Genomic DNA, 23,615 nt, shown 5'->3' on the forward strand with positions numbered 1-23,615 from the left:
ATTTAAAGTATATGGGAGGATGTGTGAAGAATATATGCAAATACTACACCATTTTCTATAAGGGACTTCAGCACCTGTGTATTTTGGTATCTGCGGAAGGTACACCAAGTGGTCCTGGAACCAATGTCCCTCAGATACCAACGACTGGTACGTTTCATACTGTTAAGTTTAAAATACAGCAATGTGTGGGGGTCAATGTATATAGCATTCATGTAAGAAAAGTCCTATAATTGTTTGTGAAATATGAAATGTTTCTGGAAGACTTCACAAAAAACTGGTACCGTTAGTAGCCATCGGAGAAGGTAGAAAGGAAGAAGGAAGAGTTTTCATGATTGACCTTTATGTACCTTTTAAATTTGGACTATTACATGTATTATTTATAAATAAATAAATACGTACATTTAAAAAAAAATAATGAACTTTTATTATCCTCAACAACAACAGAGACTCCAGGCTGAAGGCGATGGAAATGGAGTCGCCCCACTGTGCAGGAACAAGCTGTGGCAGCGCCTGGAAGACATGCCTCAGAGATTCCCTTCCACCTGCCCCCCCTGCAGGAGGCATTTCAAAGGAATCATACACTCACGTGACCGGCAGGGAGGAGGACACCGAATAAGCTTTCCCGCCTGAAGTCAGTCGCTGGCCAGAGCTAGCTCCAGCAAAGAGACGACTCACTCTCCTGAGGGTCCCATTTTCACTGCAGGTGGGTGGGATCCACAGCTGTGACGCCACACACCCTCCTCTCTCGCGTCTTCATCCTCTTACTCTTTCCCTGGCATCTTCCTCTGTTCTTTGGCCACTGCGCTTGATTTTTGCGAAGAGAATGTTGAACAAGTCAAATCCTTGTCAGTCCGAGTCAGAACTCTCATTTGACTTGGAAGACTTGTGCTTCCGTTTTTTCTTTTTTCTCTTTTCTTTCTTCCTTTTCTTATGCTTTTCTTTCTTCTTCTTTTTCTTTTGTTTCTCTTTACATTCTGAGGCACTGGAACTGCTCCCATCTTCATCTGAGGTGGAATCCTCCAGTAACTGTTTTAACTGCTGTATCCTAAAAGGTACGAGATTGATCAAAAGAACTGTGATTTTTAACTTAAAAGTTTCTTAAGATAAATATATGATTTAAAAGCACTATTGGAGGAGTGTCACAAATAATGTGGAGGAGAATGTCACAAATAACCATGTCACAAAGACAGTACTTATTTTTATCTGTTCTCCCCATTCTTGTTGATATGAATGCCTATTTTGTATGACTATAACCAGTGTACAAGCCATTTTGTATTCTTTTCCTTGCCCTATACATTTCTGCATGTTCTCACAGTCCCTGTAATGATAATTTCTAACAGATGCATACTTTACTAAACTATTTCCCACTGCTCAATATCAAAGTAGATAATCTACTTCCTCAACAATTATAATTGATGAAAAAACCAACCCTGCCATTTTTTCACCCTCTCTCTAATCATGTCTAAGAATAATTATTAATAGCGCAGACACTTAGAGACATTGGAGAAGATAAACTAAGTCCCATGAAAGAGTCAATTGTACCAAACAAGTAGACAGCGTAACGTCGGTTGCTGACAGTGTTCTTAGGGCCCGGGCAAAGCCCACAGCCCTACGCTACCCTGGGTAGAAGAAGGTTGGCCTGCCCATTCCCCTCAGTGGTCCTTTCAGCCAGGACTCCTGCCCTGCCTGTATTTCATAATTCTCCTAATATTAGAATGGTTGTTTCCAACTTATATAATTTAAAACTTTAAGAGGATATTTTTATCATCAGGACAACCTCACCTTACATCCTTTTCATGTCTTTTATTGTCTCGTATGATGTCATACATGGGATCTTCATGTGCCTTAAGGGTCAGAGAAGGGTAAGGTTTGGTTAGGCTTCGTAGACCGCTAAACAAAATTAAATCCCTATGTTACAGAAACCAGTTATTTTTTTTACTGTTTGATATAACCTTATGTTCAATATGTTCTAATCCTTTTTAAAGGTCACATCACTGGAAACTCATTAAGGCTACAAAAAGGATTTCATAATTAGAAAACTACATGAAATAACGGAATATTCTTCAGGAGGAATGGCATAGTCATACTATAAAACAGCACTCGAGTTTAGCAATATTGAAGTAACTTTCTTTGCTCTAGAGGGATAGATGACCAAAAGGTAGTGTTAAGGAAAACAAATGAGTTGTAAAATGTTATCTAAGAATGATCCATTTAAAAGTACTCAAAAATACATGCCACATACCCCAAGGAAGTCTGGAAATATATACATCAGACTACTTGCTGCATACCCACTCTGGGGAGGGAGGCAAGATTGGACTTGGTTGTAAAAACCTTACCGTGAGGATTTCATTTTGCTTAATATGAGAAATGTATTCTTGCACTAGGTTAGGTAATCTAAAGTGACTTAAAGTACTTAAAAATAAGCATATATGTAGGGAAAAAAAATGTTATAATAATTGAATTATCTCAATTTTAAAAAAAGAATAGCTGTTTATTATCGAAATTTTCAAAATTACAAAAAAATTTAAATTAAAAAAATGTATTATGTCAACACCCAGGGTTAATTACTATTAACATCTGCTGTATTTCTTCTAGTCATTATTCACAATTTATGAAAAATTACAATATTACATATATAACCTTTTCACTTATGTTTTCATAAACATTTTCCCATAACATTACACATTCTTCTAAAACATGATTCCTATGTCTAGCTTCTATATTATAGTAATTTGTTAGCATGTTAGATCATCAAGTGGTTTCCTACATTTAGCTTCCACTAACCATGTAAGTAAATAAATATGAATGTTATGCTTATACTGTTGTCTATATATTGATGTTCTCTTAAATCCTTCAAGTATATCTTTGGAAGTTGAATTTGTGAGTCAAAAAATGTTAATTTTTTGAAATTTATCAACAAGCTATGTTTATAGTATCTATGAAAATTGACATTTCACCTAAAAGGGCTTAATCTAGAATAATTTTTGTTCAGATTATGAAAATGAAAACACAAGACTTTAAATGCCTTAAAAAGTTTAGAGAACGCCTGTTGACCCCAGTTTGATGTGCAGTTCATTCTCTGAATCCGAGAGTTCTGTGCCCACAGATACAACTAAGGATTGTAAATGTTCAGGAAAAAAAAAATGGTTACATTTGTATTGAACATGCTCAGACATTTTTTTTGTCATTATTTCCTAAACAATATAGTATAACAACTATTTACATTGTATTAGATATTATAAGCAAGCTAGAGATGATTTAAAGCATAAAGGAGGATGTGTCTAAGTTATATACAAATATTACACCATTTTATGTAAGGAACTTAAGCATCAGCGGATATTGGTATCCAAAGGGGGCCCAGGATCCAATTCCCCCTGGATACCAAGGGACAAATGTATACTGATAGCTCCAGTATGTCCACATGGCAGCATATCTCACTTGGCAGAAGCAGTTATAGAACAGTGAATTAACACCTCTGGGAGGTGACTCTGTTAAGGTGAGTTATGATACAAAGATCATTCTAGTGTTAGATCTGTTTGTCATCTAAAGAGGAAATATATATAATTCTAGCTTATAATAGAAAGAAATCTAATCTTTAAAGACTGGGAAACTAAAAACCTGATTTTAGTTATCTAACAACTTTTTATATAAGTTTCAAAAAGGGAGGTTGAATAGATAACAAGGTCTCCTTTAAAAAAAGAATCACTGGTCCAAGATATAAACAAAGAACACTTTAATAAAAAGTTAGTTTATTCTTAAAGAGCTAATTTGTCACACAAATGGAATTTAACAGAGGTGTGGTGAACAGCAGATGCTACCCAAAAGGCTTCTGGTAATGTATTTGATGTGAACACTCAGTTCACTGGTGACTTTCTGATGCATCGATTTTACCCATCCTAATAAATATAAATTGACATTGTGGGGTTTTACTTACTACTCTGAACTGTTCTAACTTTTGGTTGCCTTTGATAAAGAAAGGACATTCTTTGTCGCCCGTTCTGTGACCATACCGTTTACAACGCCAACCTAAAAACAAAAAAGGAAATATTTCTGTAAGATAACATAGTTTCACCTCATCAAGGTAAAGACTCAGTCAATTATATTGAAGTTTTTCTTCATTAAACTCCAGTTCTAAAAGAAAATGCAATTATGGATGAATCATGTAAGATCTCAGAAAACAGAGGTACCCTAATTGTTTCCCCAAGCATCCTTTAATCTTGTAGCTTTAGGAATAAATTTACTATCCTCAAGTATATCTAAAGAAATCTAATGCAATAGTACTGACAAAGATGACTTGTTTTTACATGTGTTTCACTATGTTTTTCAAAGTAAATCTTTTCTATTAATCAACTGTGTCTGATTCTCATTTATAAATTTATGTCACTAGAATAGCTTCTTTCTTATATTAGGTAAACCACGGTACAGGTCGCTCACCCTTAAGTAAAAAAATAAATAAATAAATAACAAGTTCTCTTAAAATACTAATGCCATCAGAACCTTAGTACAACTTTACCTGCAGAATAGGGAAATTGTCCTGTTTAAAGAGGTTGAAGAAGTAGCTGAAGGCCTTGATGAGGAACATGGAGGAGATATGCACAAAAGAATGCATATACATATTCCATGGCAACAAAGGGAAACATACATCTTTATGGAATTTCAACGAGTGTGGACTTGACATCAGGCATGGAGATCTGGGAAAAAGGAAGTGGTGAGCTAAGCAGGAATGGATGAGATCCTTGTTACTTCTCTAGCCCATTTTCAACCTCTCAGAACCATCTGGATGTGAGGTGAATCAGGAAATTGTATGGGAATGGTGAGTGAGACCCTATGAAGCAACTCCAACCAAGGAGGTCAGGAAGCATGAAGAGGAATTATAGGTAAGTTCTGCCAATTTTGCTCCATGCTGGCAACTACAGAAAATATGCAGTGAAAGGGAAAGAAAGTTTTTCCCTTTTTATTTTTATTTGAGGAATAGATACAGGAAACCATTAAAGAACCCCAAAATTTTGGATTCTCTATTTATTGCCTCTGAGCTGTCCCTGTCCTTATTTTCTCCAACATTTAAATATGGGGAAGAATGACTACATTCCTTCAAACTGATAGCTGTTTTTATGGCAAAACTGAAGGGATGTGAAACGCCATTACATATGGATTGATGCATAGATATCTGGAAGATACCATTTCTGCCCAGAATCTTCTTACCATTAAAGGAAAGGTGGTTCTTGCTATTCAAAGTGTGGTCCATGGACCAGGAAAACTAACAGCACAAGGGAGATTGTTAGAAATGCAGGGTATCAGGCCCAACACAGTAATACTGATAGACAACCTCAATTTTAAGAGATTCATTGGTGATTTACAGGCATAACAAAGTAACTTTTCTAGTTAATTATAGAATTAATTCTAATTCTAGAATTGATGAAATTTTAAAAAGTGTGTAGAAGTATGTCTTTTTTTCCGATCTGGAATGGTGCCACGTTTTGTGGGGCTTAAAGCTTACATTATAAGACAGGGAGGGGCAGGGAGAAAACGCTGTTTGGTAAGGAAAATTTTATATCATATGACCATATGAACATACTGCTGGGGTCCCCACAGGCCTTTGAGATTAAGCTTCATTAACTTCATGGCAAAACTAGTTCTGGTCTCAATCCAAATCCTCTTATTGTCCAAGTCAATGAAAAGAAATGTAAAATCTTAAAGTGAAATACAACTAACCATGTCATCAAATACAGCTGTGGTTTTTAAGCTTTAAAGAAAGAAAGAAAAAAAACCTATAGACTTCTGCATAAAGATGGCAGACTAAACACACACATCTTTTTTCTTTCCTGAAATTCCATAAAAATGATATAATAACAAAGACAATTCCTTTACAAAGGAATAAGCCAGGAGCTACCTGGGGAATGGCCAAGTGCCAACCTCCATAAATCTGTTCCTCCCTTAAAGCCATGAAAATAGTTGCGAATTTACACAAATCAACTTTTTTAAAATCTTGGAAGTTAACCAAAGGCTTGGCACGATCTGAGGAGCATTAGTTCTAGAAAAACTACTAACTCTCAGTAAGAACGATGGAATTTCTGATTATTTTAACTCGGTGACTCCCAACCTGCTCCCCCATAGTCTTGAAATCATCAGCAGGCTTGAAGCTACCCAGGGAGAAATACTGAATTTTGAGCCACTCAAAAAGCCCTAACCCCAGAGCACTGTCACTATTTGATCTGTCTCACAGTTCCCTGGAAAAGCCATACATACAGGGTGTTGTTAATTGACTAGTCTTCATGATCATTCATCAGGAAAAGCCTGATCCCTAGGATATTTGCTAAAAACAATCACCTGCAACTGTTTAACATCACAGCTGCCTAAGGCTGCACTATCAGTCGGGCAAACAAGAACCCAGCCAAAAATTTAAAAGATCTGGAGAACAAGATATGCAAAGGGGGCTTTCAAAAACTCTGACATAATCCTCAGCGTCAGAATGCTGTGTATGTGTGCAAGGCTGCGCACACACACAGTAAAGGCTTGAGAAGGCCCTGTTCTCTAACTTTTGGCTGACCTCTAGGCCCTGTGCCAGCCAGCAAGTGGTGAAGGCAAAGGCAGACATGTAAACTGCCTAAGCACTGAATGCATACTCCAATATATATATATATGATCTCTTGGAAAAGGGGAGAAGGCTCCTTGGATCAAGACATTAGAGGAAATTTCTGACCACTAAGCTACCTGAGCACAGACATCAAAGGCCATACACTATGGGGAATACAGATTTAGAGAATTAATCCAGGAACGTCAGTAAAGATACAAGAAGCAACAACAAGAAATCCTGGGTAGGAGGGTACGATCTGATGATCTGATTTCCAAAGTCACCACATTATATTATCCAAAACATCCAGTTTTCAACAAAAAATTGCAAAACACAGAAAGGGTAAAGTAAGTCCAGATATTAGACTTAATAGATAAAAATTTTAAATCAGCTGTTATAAATAAGTTCAAAGAAATAAAACAAACCATGTCTAATGAATTAAAGGAAAGGATGAAAATGATGTCTCACAAAATAAAAATTATCAATAAATAAATATACGTTATAAAAAGAATCGGATAGAAATTCAGGACTTCAAAAGTACAGTAAAGGAAATGAAAAATTTACTAGGGGGTCTTAACAGTGGGTTCAAAATGGCAGAACAAAGAATCAGCAAACATGCACTCTGAAAAACAAAAAAGAATGAAAAAAAATGCCCAGACACACAGACACCTGAGCATACCCCCAAGTTTAAAAGCATACACATAATGAGAATCCAAGAAGGGCAGTGACAGAAAGGGTGGAAAGAATATTTGAAGTGACAATGGCTCAAAACTTCCCAAATTTGATGAAAATCAACATACAAATCTGAGATGCTGAACAAACTTCAAGTAGGATAAGTTAAAAGAGATCTGCACCTAGATATATGATAGGCAAACTGTTAAAAGCCAAAGATAACGAGAATTTTGAAAGTATGAAGAGAAAGCAATTCATGACATACATTCAATCCCCAATAAGATTAACAGCAGACTTGTCACCAGAAACTATTAATGGCATATATTTACTGCATAGGTTTAAAGCAAAAAAAACTATAGATGGTAGAAGGCAGTGGAATGATATATTTACAATGCTGAAAGAAAAAGACTATCAAATCAGAATTTTATAGCTAGCAAACTATCCTTCAAAAATAGAGATGCCAACTGGGTGCGGTGGCTCACACCTGTTATCCTAGCACTCTGGGAGGCCGAGGTGGGAGGATCACTCAAGGTCAGGAGTTCAAGATCAGCCTGAGCAAGAGGGAGACTCCATCTCTACTAAAAAAATAGAAAGAAATTAGCTGGACAACTAAAATTATATATAGAAAAAATTATCTGGGCATGGTGGTACATGCCTGTAGTCCCAGCTACTTGGGAGGCTGAGGCGGGAGGATTGCTTGAGCCTAGGAGTTTGAGGTTGCTGTGAGCTAGGCTGATGCCACGGCACTCTAGGCCGGGCAACAGAGTGAGACTCTGTCTCAAAAAAAATAAAATAAAATAAAATAGAGATACCAGGCACAGCAGCTCATGCCTGTAATCCTAGCACTTTGGGAGGCCGAGGTAGGAGGATTACTTGAAGCCAGGAGTTGGAGACCAGCCTAAGCAAGAGTGAGACCCCATCTCTACAAAAAACAGAAAAATTAGTTGGATGTGACAGTGTGTGCATATAGTCCCAGTTACTCAGGAGGCTGAGGCAGGAGGATTGCTTGTGCACAGGAGTTTGAGGTTGCAGTAAGCTGTGATGATGCCACTGCACTCTAGCCTGGGGGACAAAGAGAGACTGTCTCAAAACAAACAAACAAAAAAAGACACAGTTAGGTTGAAGGATGGAAAGAGATAAACAGTACAAACAGGAATCAAAAGGGAGCTAGAGTTGCTCCACTAATTTCAGATAAAATAGACCCTAAGATAAAAACTGTTACAAGAGACAAAGAAGGACATTTTGTACTGATAAAAGGATCAATCCATCAAGAAGATATAACATTTATAAACATGAATATATTAGGAAAAAGAGTGCCAAAAGGATGAAACAAAAACTGACAGAATTGAAAGGGAAAAAAGGACAATGCTACAATAATAATAATAGAGATTTCAGTACTCCATATTAAATAATGGATAAAAGAACTAGAGACCAACAACAAATTTTAAGACTTAAATAACAATATAAACCAACTGAACCTATAAAATACTCTACTACCCAACAACAACAGCATAAACATTCTTTTGAAGCTGACATGGAACATTATCCAAAAATAAGAATTAATAAAGTTAAGAGGATTTAAACTATACAAAATATGTCCTCCAACCACAATGGACTCAAATTATAAAGCAACTATAGAAGGAAATTTGAGGACTCCACAAATGTGTAGAAATGGAACAACACGCTTGTAAACAACCCATGGGTCTAATGTCAAAGGAGACATTAGAAAATATTTGGATCTGAATGTAAGTTAAAGCACAACATATCAAAATCTATGCAATGCAGATAAAGCGGTGCTTAGAAGGAAATTTATAGCTTTAAATGTCTATATTATAATAGAAGAAAGATCTCAAATAAGTAATCTAGGCTTTCATTTTAAAAATCAGGAAATCCAAACCCAAGCAGAAGGTGGAAATAATGAACTATGCCATTGGCAGACCTCAAAAACATTATGCTAAATGGAAGAAGACAGATCACAAGTGAAAGAAAACAAAAATAATATGAATCCGTTTATATTAATATGATATGTCCAGAAAAGCCAATTCATTAAGGTAGAAGATTAATGGTTGCCTGGAGCTGTAAATGGAAATGAACTGGAAATGGCTTGGGGGGGGGGGATGTTCTAATACTTATTTATGGTAATGGTTGCAAACACTTGGTATTTACTAAAAATCATTACATTATGCACTTGTTTCAGGGAGATTTTCATGATATACAAAATCAATCACAATAAAAATATTTTTTATGTAGAAAATCTTATTTTTTTTTAATTAAATTTTTTTTTTTTGAGGCAGAGTCCTACTCTGTCACCCTGGCTAGAGTGCGCTGGCGTTGGCCTAGCTCACAGCAACCTTAAACTCCTAGGCTCAAGCAATCCTTTGGCCTTAGCCTCCCAAGTAGCTGGGACTACAGGCATGTGCCACCATGCCCGGCTAATTTTTTCTATGTATTTTTAGTTGTCTAGATAATTTCTTTCTATTTTTTAGTAGAGATGGGGTCTTGCTCTTGCTCAGGCTGGTCTTGAACTCCTGAGCTCAAACGATCTGCCCACCTCGGCCTCCCAGAGTACTAGGATTATAGGCGTGAGCCACCATGCCCAGCCTAAAAATATTTTTTAAAAAGCCATAAACAGAAAAGGACAGAAAAACCAAAAAAGAGTCAATCCCATCACCATGCTGTCTAAAAGTAAAATTAAAATAAAAAAAAAAGATTCAAATACAAAAAAATGTGGAACATTATAATGCAGCTAGATGAATACTACATGAATAGCTGACCCACAGAAAGTTGAATGCGAGGGCAGCAGAGGTGAGAACTGAGAACCAACTCAATTTCTGTTTGTAGAACTTCCAAAAACAACTGGTAGCACCAGATACTTTTGAAAATAGAAGTGAAGGGGTAATTAAAATAAGGAGGGTTGGTTAAAAGTCCAGGGGCAATTCTGAAGAGGGGAAGGAGAGAGGGAGAGAGATTTTTAGTATCTCATCTTTTCAAGGGCACTAATCACATCACGAGGGCCCCACCCTCATGAATTCATCTAACCCTAATTACTTCCCAAAGGCCCCATCTGCAAATATTAGAGATTAGGGCTTCATTACACAAATTATAGAGTTGGGGTGGGGGAAACAAACATTCAGTCCACAATATATGGGAACACCATCTTCAGGAAGATGAAATTGACAGAATAGCTCAAGTATTTGAATTGAAGGTCTTAAGTCTGAAGCTTGGGAACAATGAGGTTGAATTAGAGATCAGCACGTGGAAAGCAAAAACAATAATAACAATAAAACAAAATTCAACAACAACAGAACAACCATTAATTTTGGAAGGGGGGGCATTATGCAGATTATGACTTACCTCTGAACATAATCATAATAAATACTGAAGACATATCTAAGTAAAATCATGATATAATTACTGGGAAAATGAGATATAACAAGGGCACATGGGCCAGGCGTGGTGGCTCACGCCTGTAATCCTAGCCCTCTGGGAGGCCGAGGCGGGTGGATCGCTCGAGGTCAGGAGTTCGAGACCAGCCTGAGCGAGACCCTGTCTCTACTAAAAATAGAAATAAATTATCCGGACAACTAAAAATATATATAGAAAAAATTAGCCAGGCATGGTGGTGCATGCCTGTAGTCCCAGCTACTCGGGCGGCTGAGGCAGTAGGATCGCTTGAGCCCAGGAGTTTGAGGTTGCTGTGAGCTAGGCTGATGCCATGGCACTCACTCTAGCCCGGGCAACAAAGTGAGATTCTGTCTCAAAAAAAAAAAACAACAAAAAAAAACAAAACAAGGGCACGTGTGTGGTGAGAGCAGGAGAGAGAACTCTTCCATTGCATAAAGTACCAAATTATGCCTAAACCTGAAAAATCAAGGAACAGTAATATAAGTATGAGATTGAGATAAACATCAAAATAATCAACTAAAAGAGCTTTACTCTTTTGAAGAGTGTTTTGTTATACTCTTGAAGGTGTTACTGCTACAGTGGGGCAGGGAATATGCACAGAGAGCTCAACCTGTGCAGACCCATCCCCTGGGGCCTGTGGTGGCTTCTGTCAGGTTATAATGGTTACACCACTGATCAAAGGTGACCGACAGAGAGACCTGTCCTCCAGTGCATCCCTCACTCCCATGGCACTTCTATACGGGATGTCCTTTTTGTTACAGGATATTACTGAAGAGTGTACTCCCAAGGCAGTGACAGTCCTGAGGAAAGACCGTGGACTTGCAACCAGAGGCCCTGGTGTCAAAGCTTTGCTCTACCTCTTCCCTTGGCCTCTAACTGACATAAGCAAGCCTGCTTCCTTATGTAGAAAAAGGAGACCATGCCATGACTTTAAGAGGACTGTGGTCAGAACAAGTTAGGTAAAAGAAGTGAACACACTTTGTAGACTGCGGTATGTAACTTGCATGGATTGGGGAGCGTTACTTGAAACCTTCCCACACTTACACTGCATAACTTTGACTTCTTTCCCCAGGGGCATCCAAAGTCCTTTAGTTGGCGCGTGAGCCAGAAATTCCCTAGCATGTTCATTGCCTGGTACATCTGGTATACAGTCTTCCGGCTTAGTCTCATCTTCCTAAACAAAGGAAACAAGGTGTAAACAACATGGCAAAAGACCACTGGAATTCTCTCCCGCCTGCTTTGGAGCCCACCGTCACCTGGCTCTCTCATGGGCTGTGGGTCCTAACGTCATCCTTAATGACCCCCCAAGAACTAGAAAGAAAGACAAGTCATACCTGATCGAAAAAGCAGGAAATAAATGTACCACAAAAATGACATAGGTGTTCTTGGAGAAAAATTACTGGTGAAGCAGAAAAGAAATCTATCCTTCATATTAAAATGATTGGTAAGCTCTAAATTTTGAGGTAAATTAGATTCTGAGACTAAAAAAAGAGTTTCACTGCCTAAAAATGTAGAATGAGACAAGATATAAGAATTAAAGTAAGGTTTTCTGGAATAATAAAAATGGCATGTTACAATAAAGTAGCTTATTATACCTTGAAGGCCACAGTCATGTTTTACTGTCACACAGATGTTGTATCTCCGATGTGCCTTTACACCACTGAATGACTACATTTACAATTAATGCATTTTTTAAACTTTCTGAATTTTTAAAAGACTTCCATGAATATTAAATTTACAATAGAATATTTGTTAAGAATATATATATTTTTTTCATTGAAAGTTACCAAACACAAGTTCTCTTGGCCTTTGCCTGCCACTCTGACTCCCTGGAGCAGAAACACCCAGCCACAGTGGCCAGGGAGGCTGGACTGGATGAGCTCTCAGGTCCCCTCAGAGTTTACTGTTCTCTGAGCTGTTGATACTTAAAAAACCAGCAGAGGTCGTCCAGAGGGCTGAGCCAGGTGAGGCAGACAAGCAAAATGGGGTAGCAGAGCTTAGAGAAGATGCCTGTCACCAGTGAGAGAGGAGGGGCGCCATGGCCAAGGAACACACTCGGCCTGCACTGCCTCCGTGGGGAAGGGAAACCAGGTGATGAAATTTCCACAAGGGCACAGGCTTGTGTCAAAGCCAAAAACTATCACCCGTCTGGCGTCTGCCGGGAAGACACAGGGTTTTCATGCAAGGAGATTTAAACCTATGCAACCATTTTTCATAACAAGTTACTGAGTCTGCAAGTATGTCTGCTGGAATAACCAAGAGTACAAACTTCACACTAACCTTGATAAGCCCGGGAGGAGGTTTTTCATAACTAGAAAACAAAAAACAAGACTTCATCAACCATGTTAATGGGAACATAACACACTGCATTACATCTAAAAGAGTTAATAGAATATGCCCAGCACTCAGGAGCCCACATAAATAAACTGATGCTATACCACAACCTGCAGAGATCTAGAACTTAATTCATTAAAATAATAGCTAACGTATTGTCTCAGCACAATCATTTTATTTTAGGGAAAAGGGAATGTGAACCATTGCCAGAGAATGTAAGCTAAGAAGACCCACGGACTAGTCTGGTTCCAAAATGTCATCATGGTTATGTCAGGTTATTGATCTAGCATAACATCCACTTACTCAACACTGAACAGGCTCCCGGGGGGAGGGGGTGCACTCTGTTCCAGCATGGTCAGGGGAACTCAGGGGAAGACGAGCAGGGTGAGAGGAAAGGGCCTGTCCCTGAGGGCCCTCAACCATGGGCCTGCACCTCCCGCTCCAGATCCTCCCACCGCCCTGCCGCTGCTCTGTGACCGTCCTCCAGGCTGGAGCTGAGCACACCAGACCAGAGGGCCGGGGTTGGGGGACAGGATCTCTGGGTGCCCAGTCCATGGTGCATTCAGTACTGAGAGCTGCTAGTTCCTTGCAGGAAAAGAACATGGGTGCCTTTCTTGCTTTTAGCAACAGAGCTCTTAGACCCTCAAGGTTTGAGGATACAACTTAGGCTTGTGCTCCCAGTTTATTTTCACTTTCCACCACTCTACCAAAGTGGCCTGAAAAGGCTGCTGGATTCCACGTTTAGAAAATCAGCACCAGACGCTCATGTTTAAGTATCAATGTACTACTGACTATCAAACACAGCGTGGGTGTTTGGCTTTTAATTGTGAATGGACCAAAAAAAGAGTAAAGGACAACTGAACATCTCAGGTCTCTTCAACAAAGGATTTATTTATTTATTTATTTTTGAGACAGAGTCTTGCTCTGTTGCCTGGGCTAGAGTGCTATGGCATCAACCTAGCTCACAGCAACCTCAAACTCCTGGGCTCAAGCGATCCTCCTGCCTCAGCCTCCTGAGTAGCTGGGACTACAGGCATGCGCCACCATGCTCGGCTAATTTTTTCTATATATATTTTTAGATGTCCATATAATTTCTTCCTATTTTTAGTAGAGACGGAGTCTTGCTCTTGCTCAGGCTGGTCTTGAACTCCTGAGCTCAAACGATCCACCCGCCTCGGCCTCCCAGAGGGCTAGGATTACAGGCGTGAGCCACCGCGCCCGGCCTCAACAAAGGATGTAAAATATTAAATATTCCACAAACATAGTTGATAAGGCAGCAGCAGGGTTGGAGGGGATTGACTCCAAGTTTGAAAGAAGTTCTACTGCAGGTAAAATGCTATCAAACAGCATCATGTGCTACAGAGAAATCTTTCATGAAAGGCAGGCAAGTGATGTGGCAAACTTCATTGTTGTCTTATTTTGAGAAATTGTCACAGCCACCCCAACCTTCAGCAACCACCACCTTGAACAGTCAGCAGCCATCGACATCAAGGCAAGACCCTCTACCAGCAAAAAAAGATTATCACTCACTGAAAGCTCTGATGATTGTTAGCATTTTTTTAGCAATAAAGTATTTTTTATTAATAATTATGGTATGTGCATTTTTTTAGGTATAATGCTATTGCACACGGAACAGACTACAGTATAGTGTAAACATAACTTCTGTATGCACTGGGAAACCCTAAAATTTGTGTAACTTCCATTATTGCAACATTTACTTTATTTCTATGATCTGGAACCACACCTGTGACATTTCTGAGGTGTGCCCGAATACACACACACCTTTATGCACACAGACTACCTCTAGAAGGATACTTAAGAAACCGGTTTCATGCTTGTCTCTAGTGCAGAACTAAGGATCATAAATGGGAGGGACCTTTATTTTTCATCCCTTTCACATTTAAATGCACAAACTTACACAATGTTTTTTAATAATAAAAAGAAAAATGAAATTAATGGTATCTCCATTACACCTCTGTTGGTATAATAAGTCCAGGTTAATATATTTCTGAAAAGAAAAACCAAAGGTAATTTGGCATTAAGAAAGAAAAATGGAGCCAAAAATGCACCATTATGAGCTCATCTCTGTCACAGAATTAACAAAGATCTCTGTGTTTTGGTTTTAAATACACAATGTTACTTCTGCAGTTGTTTCAGGAATAAAATTCCCATTCTACCCCTAACCAACTTGGTATTTCCCCCTACAAAAAAACAACAAGTACAACAGGCAAAACTAAACGTAATCTTCAGGCAATATTGAAGGTTCAACTTAAAAATTTACTCCTTGCACAAGTAACCAGTCAACAATTATTATGCCAGGCACCAAAAGGGAGAAATAAGAGCATAAAAACATTCTTACTTATATTAAAAAAGCATAAAATTAAAACTGTCCTCAGAAGTGCCCATGTAACTGTTTATAACTATCCTGATAAAAGGAAATGTTCTGCGCTCTTATGGTAGCACTCCAAATTCTAGCAAGAATGTTCTCAGGTTCTAAATCAGTGTGAATGTGAATCCTGCAGAGGTAGATCAAGGCAGAGTGGAAACTTCATGGGTTTTGGAGGAAAAGATTTTCGGTTTGAATTCTGATTCAGTCTCATTACTATGTACTTTAGGCAAGATTCTTAGGAAAGGATGGCTTTGCTAATAAAGTATCTAACGGAGAAAGATTAAGTAGAAGGGTGAAGGGAAGACATTTCTCCCTCTCATACACAGACCAGGAATAAACTGGGAAGAGCAGAAAGCTTCTCTTGCCTGTGCTCAGCTGCAACCATCAGAAACTGGCCAGGCTTTCCTTATTTCCATCCAGGGACTGAACCCCAGTAAAACCGAGAATACTGAGCAGGCAAGTCTGCACTTGGGACAAGCAGCAAGCCATGAAGGAAATTCTGCAGGTATCTGTACCCTCAAAGAGTAACTTTTAGGCTCTTAAAGGGATTTGCACCTCCCTCACAAAGAGTAAGATATAAACAATTTTAGTTCAGATCTGTCCTTTAACTCTCTAAACCTCCAGGAAAATACTCATTTTAATACTTCGGAATGAGGTTTCCTTCATCCAGACCCATTCCTTATGAACTGACTTTAAAGACTCTTTGGGCTGGGTGCAGTTGTCAGTGCCTGTAGTCCCAGCTACTCTAGAGGCTGAGGTGGGAGGATCACTTGAGGCCAGGAGTTCAAGACCAGCCTGGGCAACATAGCAAAACCCTGTCTCTGAAAAATAAATAAATTACCATTTGATCCAGCAATCTCACTACTGGGTATCTACCCAAAGGAAAAGAAGTCGTTTTATCAAAAAGACACCTGCACTCAAATGTTTATCACAGCACAATTCACAATTGCAAAGATGGAATCAACCTAAGTGCCCATCAGTTCATGAGTGCATAAACAAAATGTGGTGTATATACACCATGGAGTACTACTCAGACATAAAAAGGAATGAAATAATGTCTTTTGCAGCAACTTGGATGGAACTGGAGACCATTATCCTAAATGAACTATATCAGGAATGGAAAAACAAACACTACATGTACTCTCTAATAATTGGGAGCTAAATGATGGGACACATGGGCACACAGATGTAAAAGACGCTGGAAACCAAGGAGGGGGTGGGTGTGAGGTGTAAAAACTTACTTATTGGGTACAATGAACACTATTCTGGTGATGGACACAGTAAAAGTCCACATTACAAGCATTATACAAGGTATCCATGTAGCAAAAATATTTGTACCCCCATATTTTGGAATGAAAAATAAATAAATTTTAAAAATTAAATTTAAAAAAGGCCCTTTGAAACAGAGTAAATATTGAGGGAGGACGGATTAGGGAGAATAGACTAAAGCTGAAGTGAAATGCTCTTCCTTCTGCCCATCTCCAAGGTGTGGGAGCAAAGAACTTTGCCAGATGATAGAGAAGAAATGCAACAAGTTGAAACAGCAAGAAAGACTTCCCTTTGGCTTCATCTATGAACCCTTCCAAAGGATCACTCTCACTCTCACTATCAATAATCCAGAGCTTTTCTAAGAGACAGAGGAGAACCCACTCTCTGAAGATTATTACACAGTAAACAACTGGGTTATTAGGTATGGCACAGTGTTTTCCCAAAGCAGATACTTAACATATTTTCTAGTGGAAAGCTGGCATGACATAGGCTTAACTTAGCAGAAACGATGGCAATTTGCACAACTGGAGAATATGATACAATCCATCTGTAGCCATTTATTAAAAATATTAGTACTATATCTTATGTATGCATAGAAGCCTAAGAGTTTGGAAGGGAGGTGGTAAAGTCTACGTAAATATCTAATAATCCAACAATACGTTATTTTTGTCATAGAAGTTGTACAAGGAACAAACATATGAGCACAGTTCCAAATTTCTGAAAAATAGGTAACTGTCTTTGCCTAGATAGGAAAAGAGTGTCATGGAATTGCACATTTTGAATTCTATTATTATTAGTAATGGCATTTCCTAAATAGTCCATTTTACAAGACTTTCCATAAGTTTAAAGTGAGATGGCTGATGCTTTTTACCCTAGGGCTAAAAATCTCATTAGCTTATATAGCATGTTAGAAAAGATATTTCTCAAAGTTTAAAGGAATATTTAACTATCAAATATATCAGACTTGGAAATGGGAATGAGAGTGTGTTTATTGTGTAGTTTGACTTCTGACTATAACAGGTAAGAAGTCTGCATTATCCTTGTAGTCCTTTGTCCTTCTTTGTCTCAGAAAACAATGGCATTTACATCTAAATTCTGTGCCTTTGAGATATAAATTTTCTATGTAGTTTTACCTACGAGGTGAGTCCAGTCTTTGGAAGTGTAAATTTAGGTTTGCTCAGTTAACAGTTGTTTAGGGCAATGGAGCAGGGTCAAGAAAGAGATGGATAGTCTAAACAGGGGGTACAAACTATTTGAAAACTGACAAGGAAGAATCTTATAAAAGCTGTAAGATTTGCTTCTGTCTGTGCCTGTATGCCTACATGTTTACATGTGTTATGTGTACGTGATATTTCACTACCAAAGTATATGAAAGAGCTCTACTTAGTTGGCTTAAAGAAGAAGTTAAGTGCTTAAAAAATATTTTATCAGAAAAATAGAAACTAATTCAAATGCCTTTTGGTTCACATGACTTGGGTAAATATTCGGTCAATAAGACTAGTTTAAAACTGTTGGTTTAATGAAAACAGCTATGTCTTCTGATTAGCAAAATATCCATGTATTTATTTAACTTTAGGGCTCTTGCTTAAGTGACAATTGCCTAACAGTTGCAGACTGCAAATATGATTAACAAGTAAATAACTTAGGACAATGGCTAGCGTTGCTTAATGAACAATTCAAGCATAAAAGAATGTCAACTAGATAAAAGTTTATAATGAAATTTTAATAGCTTCAAAAATCTTTTTCAGTAACTTAACCTTAAAGTTGTGTTATGATTAAATAATAGATATTTATGAAATGTCTGAGACATTTCTTCTGTTTTTTTTTTTTTGAGACAGAGTCTCGATCTGTTGCCTGTGCTAGAGTAAGTGCCGTGGCATCAGCCTAGCTCACAGCAACCTCAAACTCCTGGACTCAAGCGATCCTCCTGCCTCAGCCTCCCCAGTAGCTGGGACTACAGGCATGCGCCACCATGCCCGGCTAATTTTTTCTATATATATTTAGTTGTCCATATAATTTCTTTCTATTTTTAGTAGAGACGGGGTCTCGCTCAGGCTGGTCTCGAACTCCTGAGCTCAAACGATCCACCTGCCTCGGCCTCCCAGAGTGCTAGGATTACAGGCGTGAGCCACCGCGCCCGGCCTGAGACATTTCTAAGTAAGTTAAAATACTGAAAACATTAATCATTAAACATAAGTTTAAGTTTCTATACTTTGGCATCTTATTTTTATATGGTAAAGAAGCTAAATATATTTAGATCAGTTAATAACAGAACTGAGCAAACATCCTTCTAAAATTATGAAATGGTTTTCATCTACAAATACTGATATAAAACAGTTAAAAATTACTTCCTAGGTTTTTCACTAGAAATTAAGATTACTAAAAGTTCAAATTGTACTTAATATATACAACCAAAACTATAGACATAAGATAAAGAATTCTGTATATAGTGTGTATAAGAAAAATAGAATGTGATTTTGGTAAAAAAAAAATTAAAAGGTTATAAAGAAGGTATGAGATGTGGCCTTGTTAAAGTAATTTTGTCTAGAGGTTTTAAAGTTTTTTTTAAGTTGAAGGGATTAAAAAAAGAATAGTAGAGAAAACTGAATGGATATAGAAATTTGCGGAAAGAAAGACAATGGAAAAAATTCTAACAGGTTATACAACGTTTACAGACATCATATTTTGTGTGGTCAAACCTGACTGAGACTGGATATATCAGCATTCCCATTCTGCATACCACCCTCAGTCTTCCGGGGTGTTGGAGTGTTGAAACACACAAATGAGATAATAAAAAATCAACTGGCAAAGCTTACAGAAACTTTTAACCTTACCTGGCTTAAGGTTCTTCCATTTACTTAACTTATATTCTACCCTGTTTGGTAAACATCAGTTTTCTTCCTATGAAATAATGGGAAGGCCCAAGTGCCTTGATGAAGGAGCCCACCAATCAGCTCTCCTTAAAGGTGATATCCTTTTTTTTTTTTTTTTTTTGAGACAGAGTCTCACTCTGTTGCCCAGGCTAGAGTGAGTGCGGTGGCATCAGCCTAGCTCACAGCAACCTCAAACTCCTGGGCTTAAGCGATCCTACTGCCTCAGCCTCCCAAGTAGCTGGGACTACAGGCATGCACCACCATGCCCGGCTAATTTTTTCTATATATATATATTTTTTTTTTAGTTGGCCAGATAATTTCTTTCTATTTTTAGTAGAGACAGGGTCTCGTTCTTGCTCAGGCTGGTCTTGAACTCCTGACTTCGAGCAATCCACCCCCGCCTCAGCCTCCCAGAGTGCTAGGATTACAAGCGTGAGCCACCGTGCCCGGCCTCACTAAGTTCTTAAACCATAGTATCTCTCCTCTTTCCCTCTGACTTGGGATGAGCTTACCTGGGAATAAGCCTTCCCAATGATGTGAGATAAAATTACAGGCAATCCTGGGTTAAGGACAACCTGACTCATGGCGTTCTATACTTACGAAATGGGCTACCAAGCTTTCTCATGAGGATGATTTATAACTAAATAATTAAATCAATAATTCCAGAACTAGTTTTTTTTCTGCACATGTAAACAAACCCACATGGCATAAACAGTACATTGGTGCAGCATCTTTTGGCTAGCGGCTATTATTATAGACAGACAAGCAGCTGATAGAAACACAACATTAAGAATCAGAAGATCCAGAGCCAAGAAAAGTTCATGATGAAACAATTAGCTAAAGCCTTTCCTCTCACTGAGATAGGATCTGCTAAGCTTGAGGGGCAAGATCCTAACATTGAGTGGTTTACAGAGGTTTTCTATGCAGTTAGTGAGAACAGCAGGTTCTAAAAGGCCATTTATGAAGAAAAAAAGCAAAAGGCTGTGTGAACAGCCCTAGATACCTTTCTCAAGAAACTGACTTCAGTGGTAAGCTCCCCTCCTCCAGCAACAGAATCAAATCCTCAATTCTTCAGCACTCATTCCCATCCTCTACAGCACAATCTATATTATCACCTTCCAAATAAAGTTAGCCTACCTTCTGGCCTCAAAAATGCCCCTTCCAGTAAGCTGTTGCCAACATTATCCATCAGCCAGATCCCCAACAAAAGGTAGAAGGCCTTAGGCATCTACATGGACTGCTTTCACACATCATTCATAAGAAAATTCCTTCCTGGCCTACCATAAACAAGGCCATGCAAATTGTAACTTTGAGTGTAAAGGCTAAGTCTAGCTCCTAAAACTAGTCTGTTCCCTTCCATACTAACAATGTTGATTATAAGTTTATCTTGCCAGGTGCATAACTGAGACAAGACAAATCATTCTTTCACCTACCCAGGGACATCTGCGTAATTGATGCTTCCCTCACTCCCTTTTCTCTTCATACATTTACCTTATGTAAAATGTACATTCCCTGAGCCTCACAAGAATGTAAGACTAGCTGCCATTAGACTAGCTGACCACTCCCTTCTCTTTTTATATGCCCTCTCCACTTTAAATACTGATTTCCCAAATCCCACTTCAGAAAAAAAGTAATAGATGCATCTGTGGCTTGTGTTTTTCCTGGGCTTCACCTCAAACTTTGGCTTAATAAACCTCCATTGATTGAGATCTTTGCTTCAGTCTTTTATCTTGGGTTATCATTGCAATACAAAGAAAAATAATGTGTAGCCAATCAACAGCTTCAACAGCTTATGTTATTTTGATGTAAATTCTTGGTAAACAACTTAGGAATTGCCTCTCCTTTTCCTTTAAAAACACTTTGTAACTGCTGCAAATCAGAGTATATGTTCAGGGCAGCTTGAATCTATGTTCCCAGGTTTCAATCCTCAAACTTGGCCCAAATAAACTCTCTACTTTTATAAATTTTATAAAATTAATTAATTCTGCATCAGCTTTTTCCTTTAGATCACCAATTATAAAAAGTTCAGCTTCTATGGCTACTTACAGACTCACAAATAACTGAAAAGTTTGCTAATCTAACCTCCCACCTGAGGTTTGTGTTGGGGATCAGGACACATCACCCCAAGAAATGACTGCAGAAGACCAGAATACACCACTCCAAAATATGCCACCCTGGCATATAGATTACTTTGAGCTAAAAGAAATTTGAGAACCAGCCAAGGCAGGAAAACTTCTTCACCTCCCCCTCAACTGCCTAAAATAATGTAGAAGACTCTCCTTTTGTAAAGAGAAATTTACATCTATTAAGGGCATTTGCATTATGAAAGGCATCTGTATCAGGAAGGGAGCTGTCCGGAGACAACTTTTATCACCACAGAGACTTACTTACCTGCATAACACTGCTTAATACAGCAACTTTATTGACCACACTCTTCCTCCCCTTACCCTGCCACGTCTCCACCACCCCCTAGAAGCCCCGGGCCTCTACCCACCAGCCTTCCAACGAGTCTCCTATTTTTGTGGCTCTCCCGAGCATGGGTACGTAATTAAAAATGTTTTTTCTACGATTAATCTATCTTACAACCATTTAATTGTAGCCCAACCAAAGCACCTAGAAGGGGAGACGGATGCCATTTTCCCCTCCCCCACGTTTGAATCTTTACCCCACGCTCCTCTCCCAGGTTAGCTGGCCTCTCCTTGAACCCTCCGGAGCTGTGGCCGCCTACGTCAGGCCATGCTGGCCCGTGAAGAATACTCGACGCTGGCCCTAAAATTCCTCTTCAGGCTGGGCTGCATTTGGCCTCTCTGAGCTTCCACCGCGGTTCCTGGTAAAACGTTCTCAGGCCCGGAGAGAACAAGTCTACGCTCTCTTCTGCCTCACAGCCCCGAGGCCGATCCCTCGGCCCCTTCTCTCCCCCTCCGGCCACACTAACATTACAGGCCTCGTTTCCTCTCCCCGTTTTCACAGCAGACGATGAAAAGAAGGAGGATTTCCTCCATTTCACTGCGGGCCCACAGACCTACGAGGTGAAATGCCTGGGACCAACGAGCTCAGCTGAACTTAGCTGTCAGCCCACAAACGCTGGTCGCGCGCCTGGTAATGCTTAGCTCCCCCCAACAGCGGCAAAGCCCAGCACCAAAGTTGCCGCGCCAGGAGTGAAAGTCGTTGCCTCCCTCCTCGGGGCCCGCGCGCGCCCTGCTTCCACCGCCCCCTCCCAGGCCGAGGCCCGGCTCCGAGGGCCCGGCCGAACGCGCCAAGCACGGTGCCCCGCGACCCCAGGCCCGCTTCGTCCCGCGGCCGCGAGTCGGGGCGGCGACTCACAAGGACTCCACGTGCTTGAGCTGCTGCAGCTGCTGCGCATCGTGCCTCCGCCGCTTCTGCTCGCGCCGCCGCTGCAGCTCCTGCTCGGGCGGCTCCCGCGGCCGCCGCGCGCCCCCCGCTCCCGAGTCGTCGCGCCCCGGCCGGGACGACATCGCTGCCCCCGCGGCGCAGCTCCGGCGGCTCCCGCGGCGCCGCCCCAACGCCGGCCAAGAGGGCACTTCCCCCGCGCGGCGCCCGCCCAGCCCCGCAGCCCCCCCTCCCGCCGCCGCCCTGCAGCCCGCTTCGGCTGGGGCCGCAGTCACAGCCAAGGTCGAGCGCCCGGCGAGCGCTCCCCGATCCCCGCAGCTGCGCCCAAGGCGGTGCTGGAGTCCCCGGGCCCCGCCGCCAGGCCCGCGGCTGTCGGTGGTTGGGGCGCGCCCCCTGGCGGCGGCCGGGAGGCGGGACGGGGGTCTGGGGCTGGAGCCCGAGGGCGCTTCCTGTTGTGCTGGAGGAGGAGGACGGAGGAGGGCACCTGCCGGCCACTCCCACCTTCCACGCGGGACTGCCCCTTCGTGGTCGTCTCCGCTGGACCCAAGGGAACCTGTGCCAGCCGAATTTGTATGTCCCCAGTGACTAGACACAGGGCAGCTGCTCATTACGTAGTAATAGGATTCATCTATTTTTGGAAAAAAGCAAGAGTGTCCATATAAATTCTCCAGTTTTCCAGAGCATGGAGCCATGCTTAAAACCTACTCAGAGTACATTGTGTTGACCAAGGTTTGGGTGCTGGAAATGAAAA

At 40.2% G+C, this 23,615-nt stretch overlaps 1 protein-coding gene across 1 annotated transcript; it reads right to left on the reverse strand.

Annotated features, from left to right (window-relative positions):
* Nucleotides 1–400: 400 nt before the first annotated feature.
* On the reverse strand, nt 401–23,009 carry LOC123647263 (retinitis pigmentosa 9 protein). The gene is made up of 6 exons (XM_045564590.1): nt 22,838–23,009; nt 12,929–12,959; nt 11,693–11,822; nt 3,935–4,026; nt 1,783–1,844; nt 401–1,045 (listed from the first exon to the last, which is right to left on the reverse strand). The coding sequence occupies exons 1-6, from the start codon at nt 22,987–22,989 to the stop codon at nt 847–849; spliced, it is 666 nt and encodes a 221-aa protein (XP_045420546.1). The 5' UTR covers nt 22,990–23,009; the 3' UTR covers nt 401–846.
* Between the last annotated feature and the right edge of the window lie 606 nt (nt 23,010–23,615).

Source organism: Lemur catta, chromosome 11 (genome assembly GCF_020740605.2).
Source record: "Lemur catta isolate mLemCat1 chromosome 11, mLemCat1.pri, whole genome shotgun sequence".
In the NCBI taxonomy this organism is placed as follows: Eukaryota; Metazoa; Chordata; class Mammalia; order Primates; family Lemuridae; genus Lemur; species Lemur catta.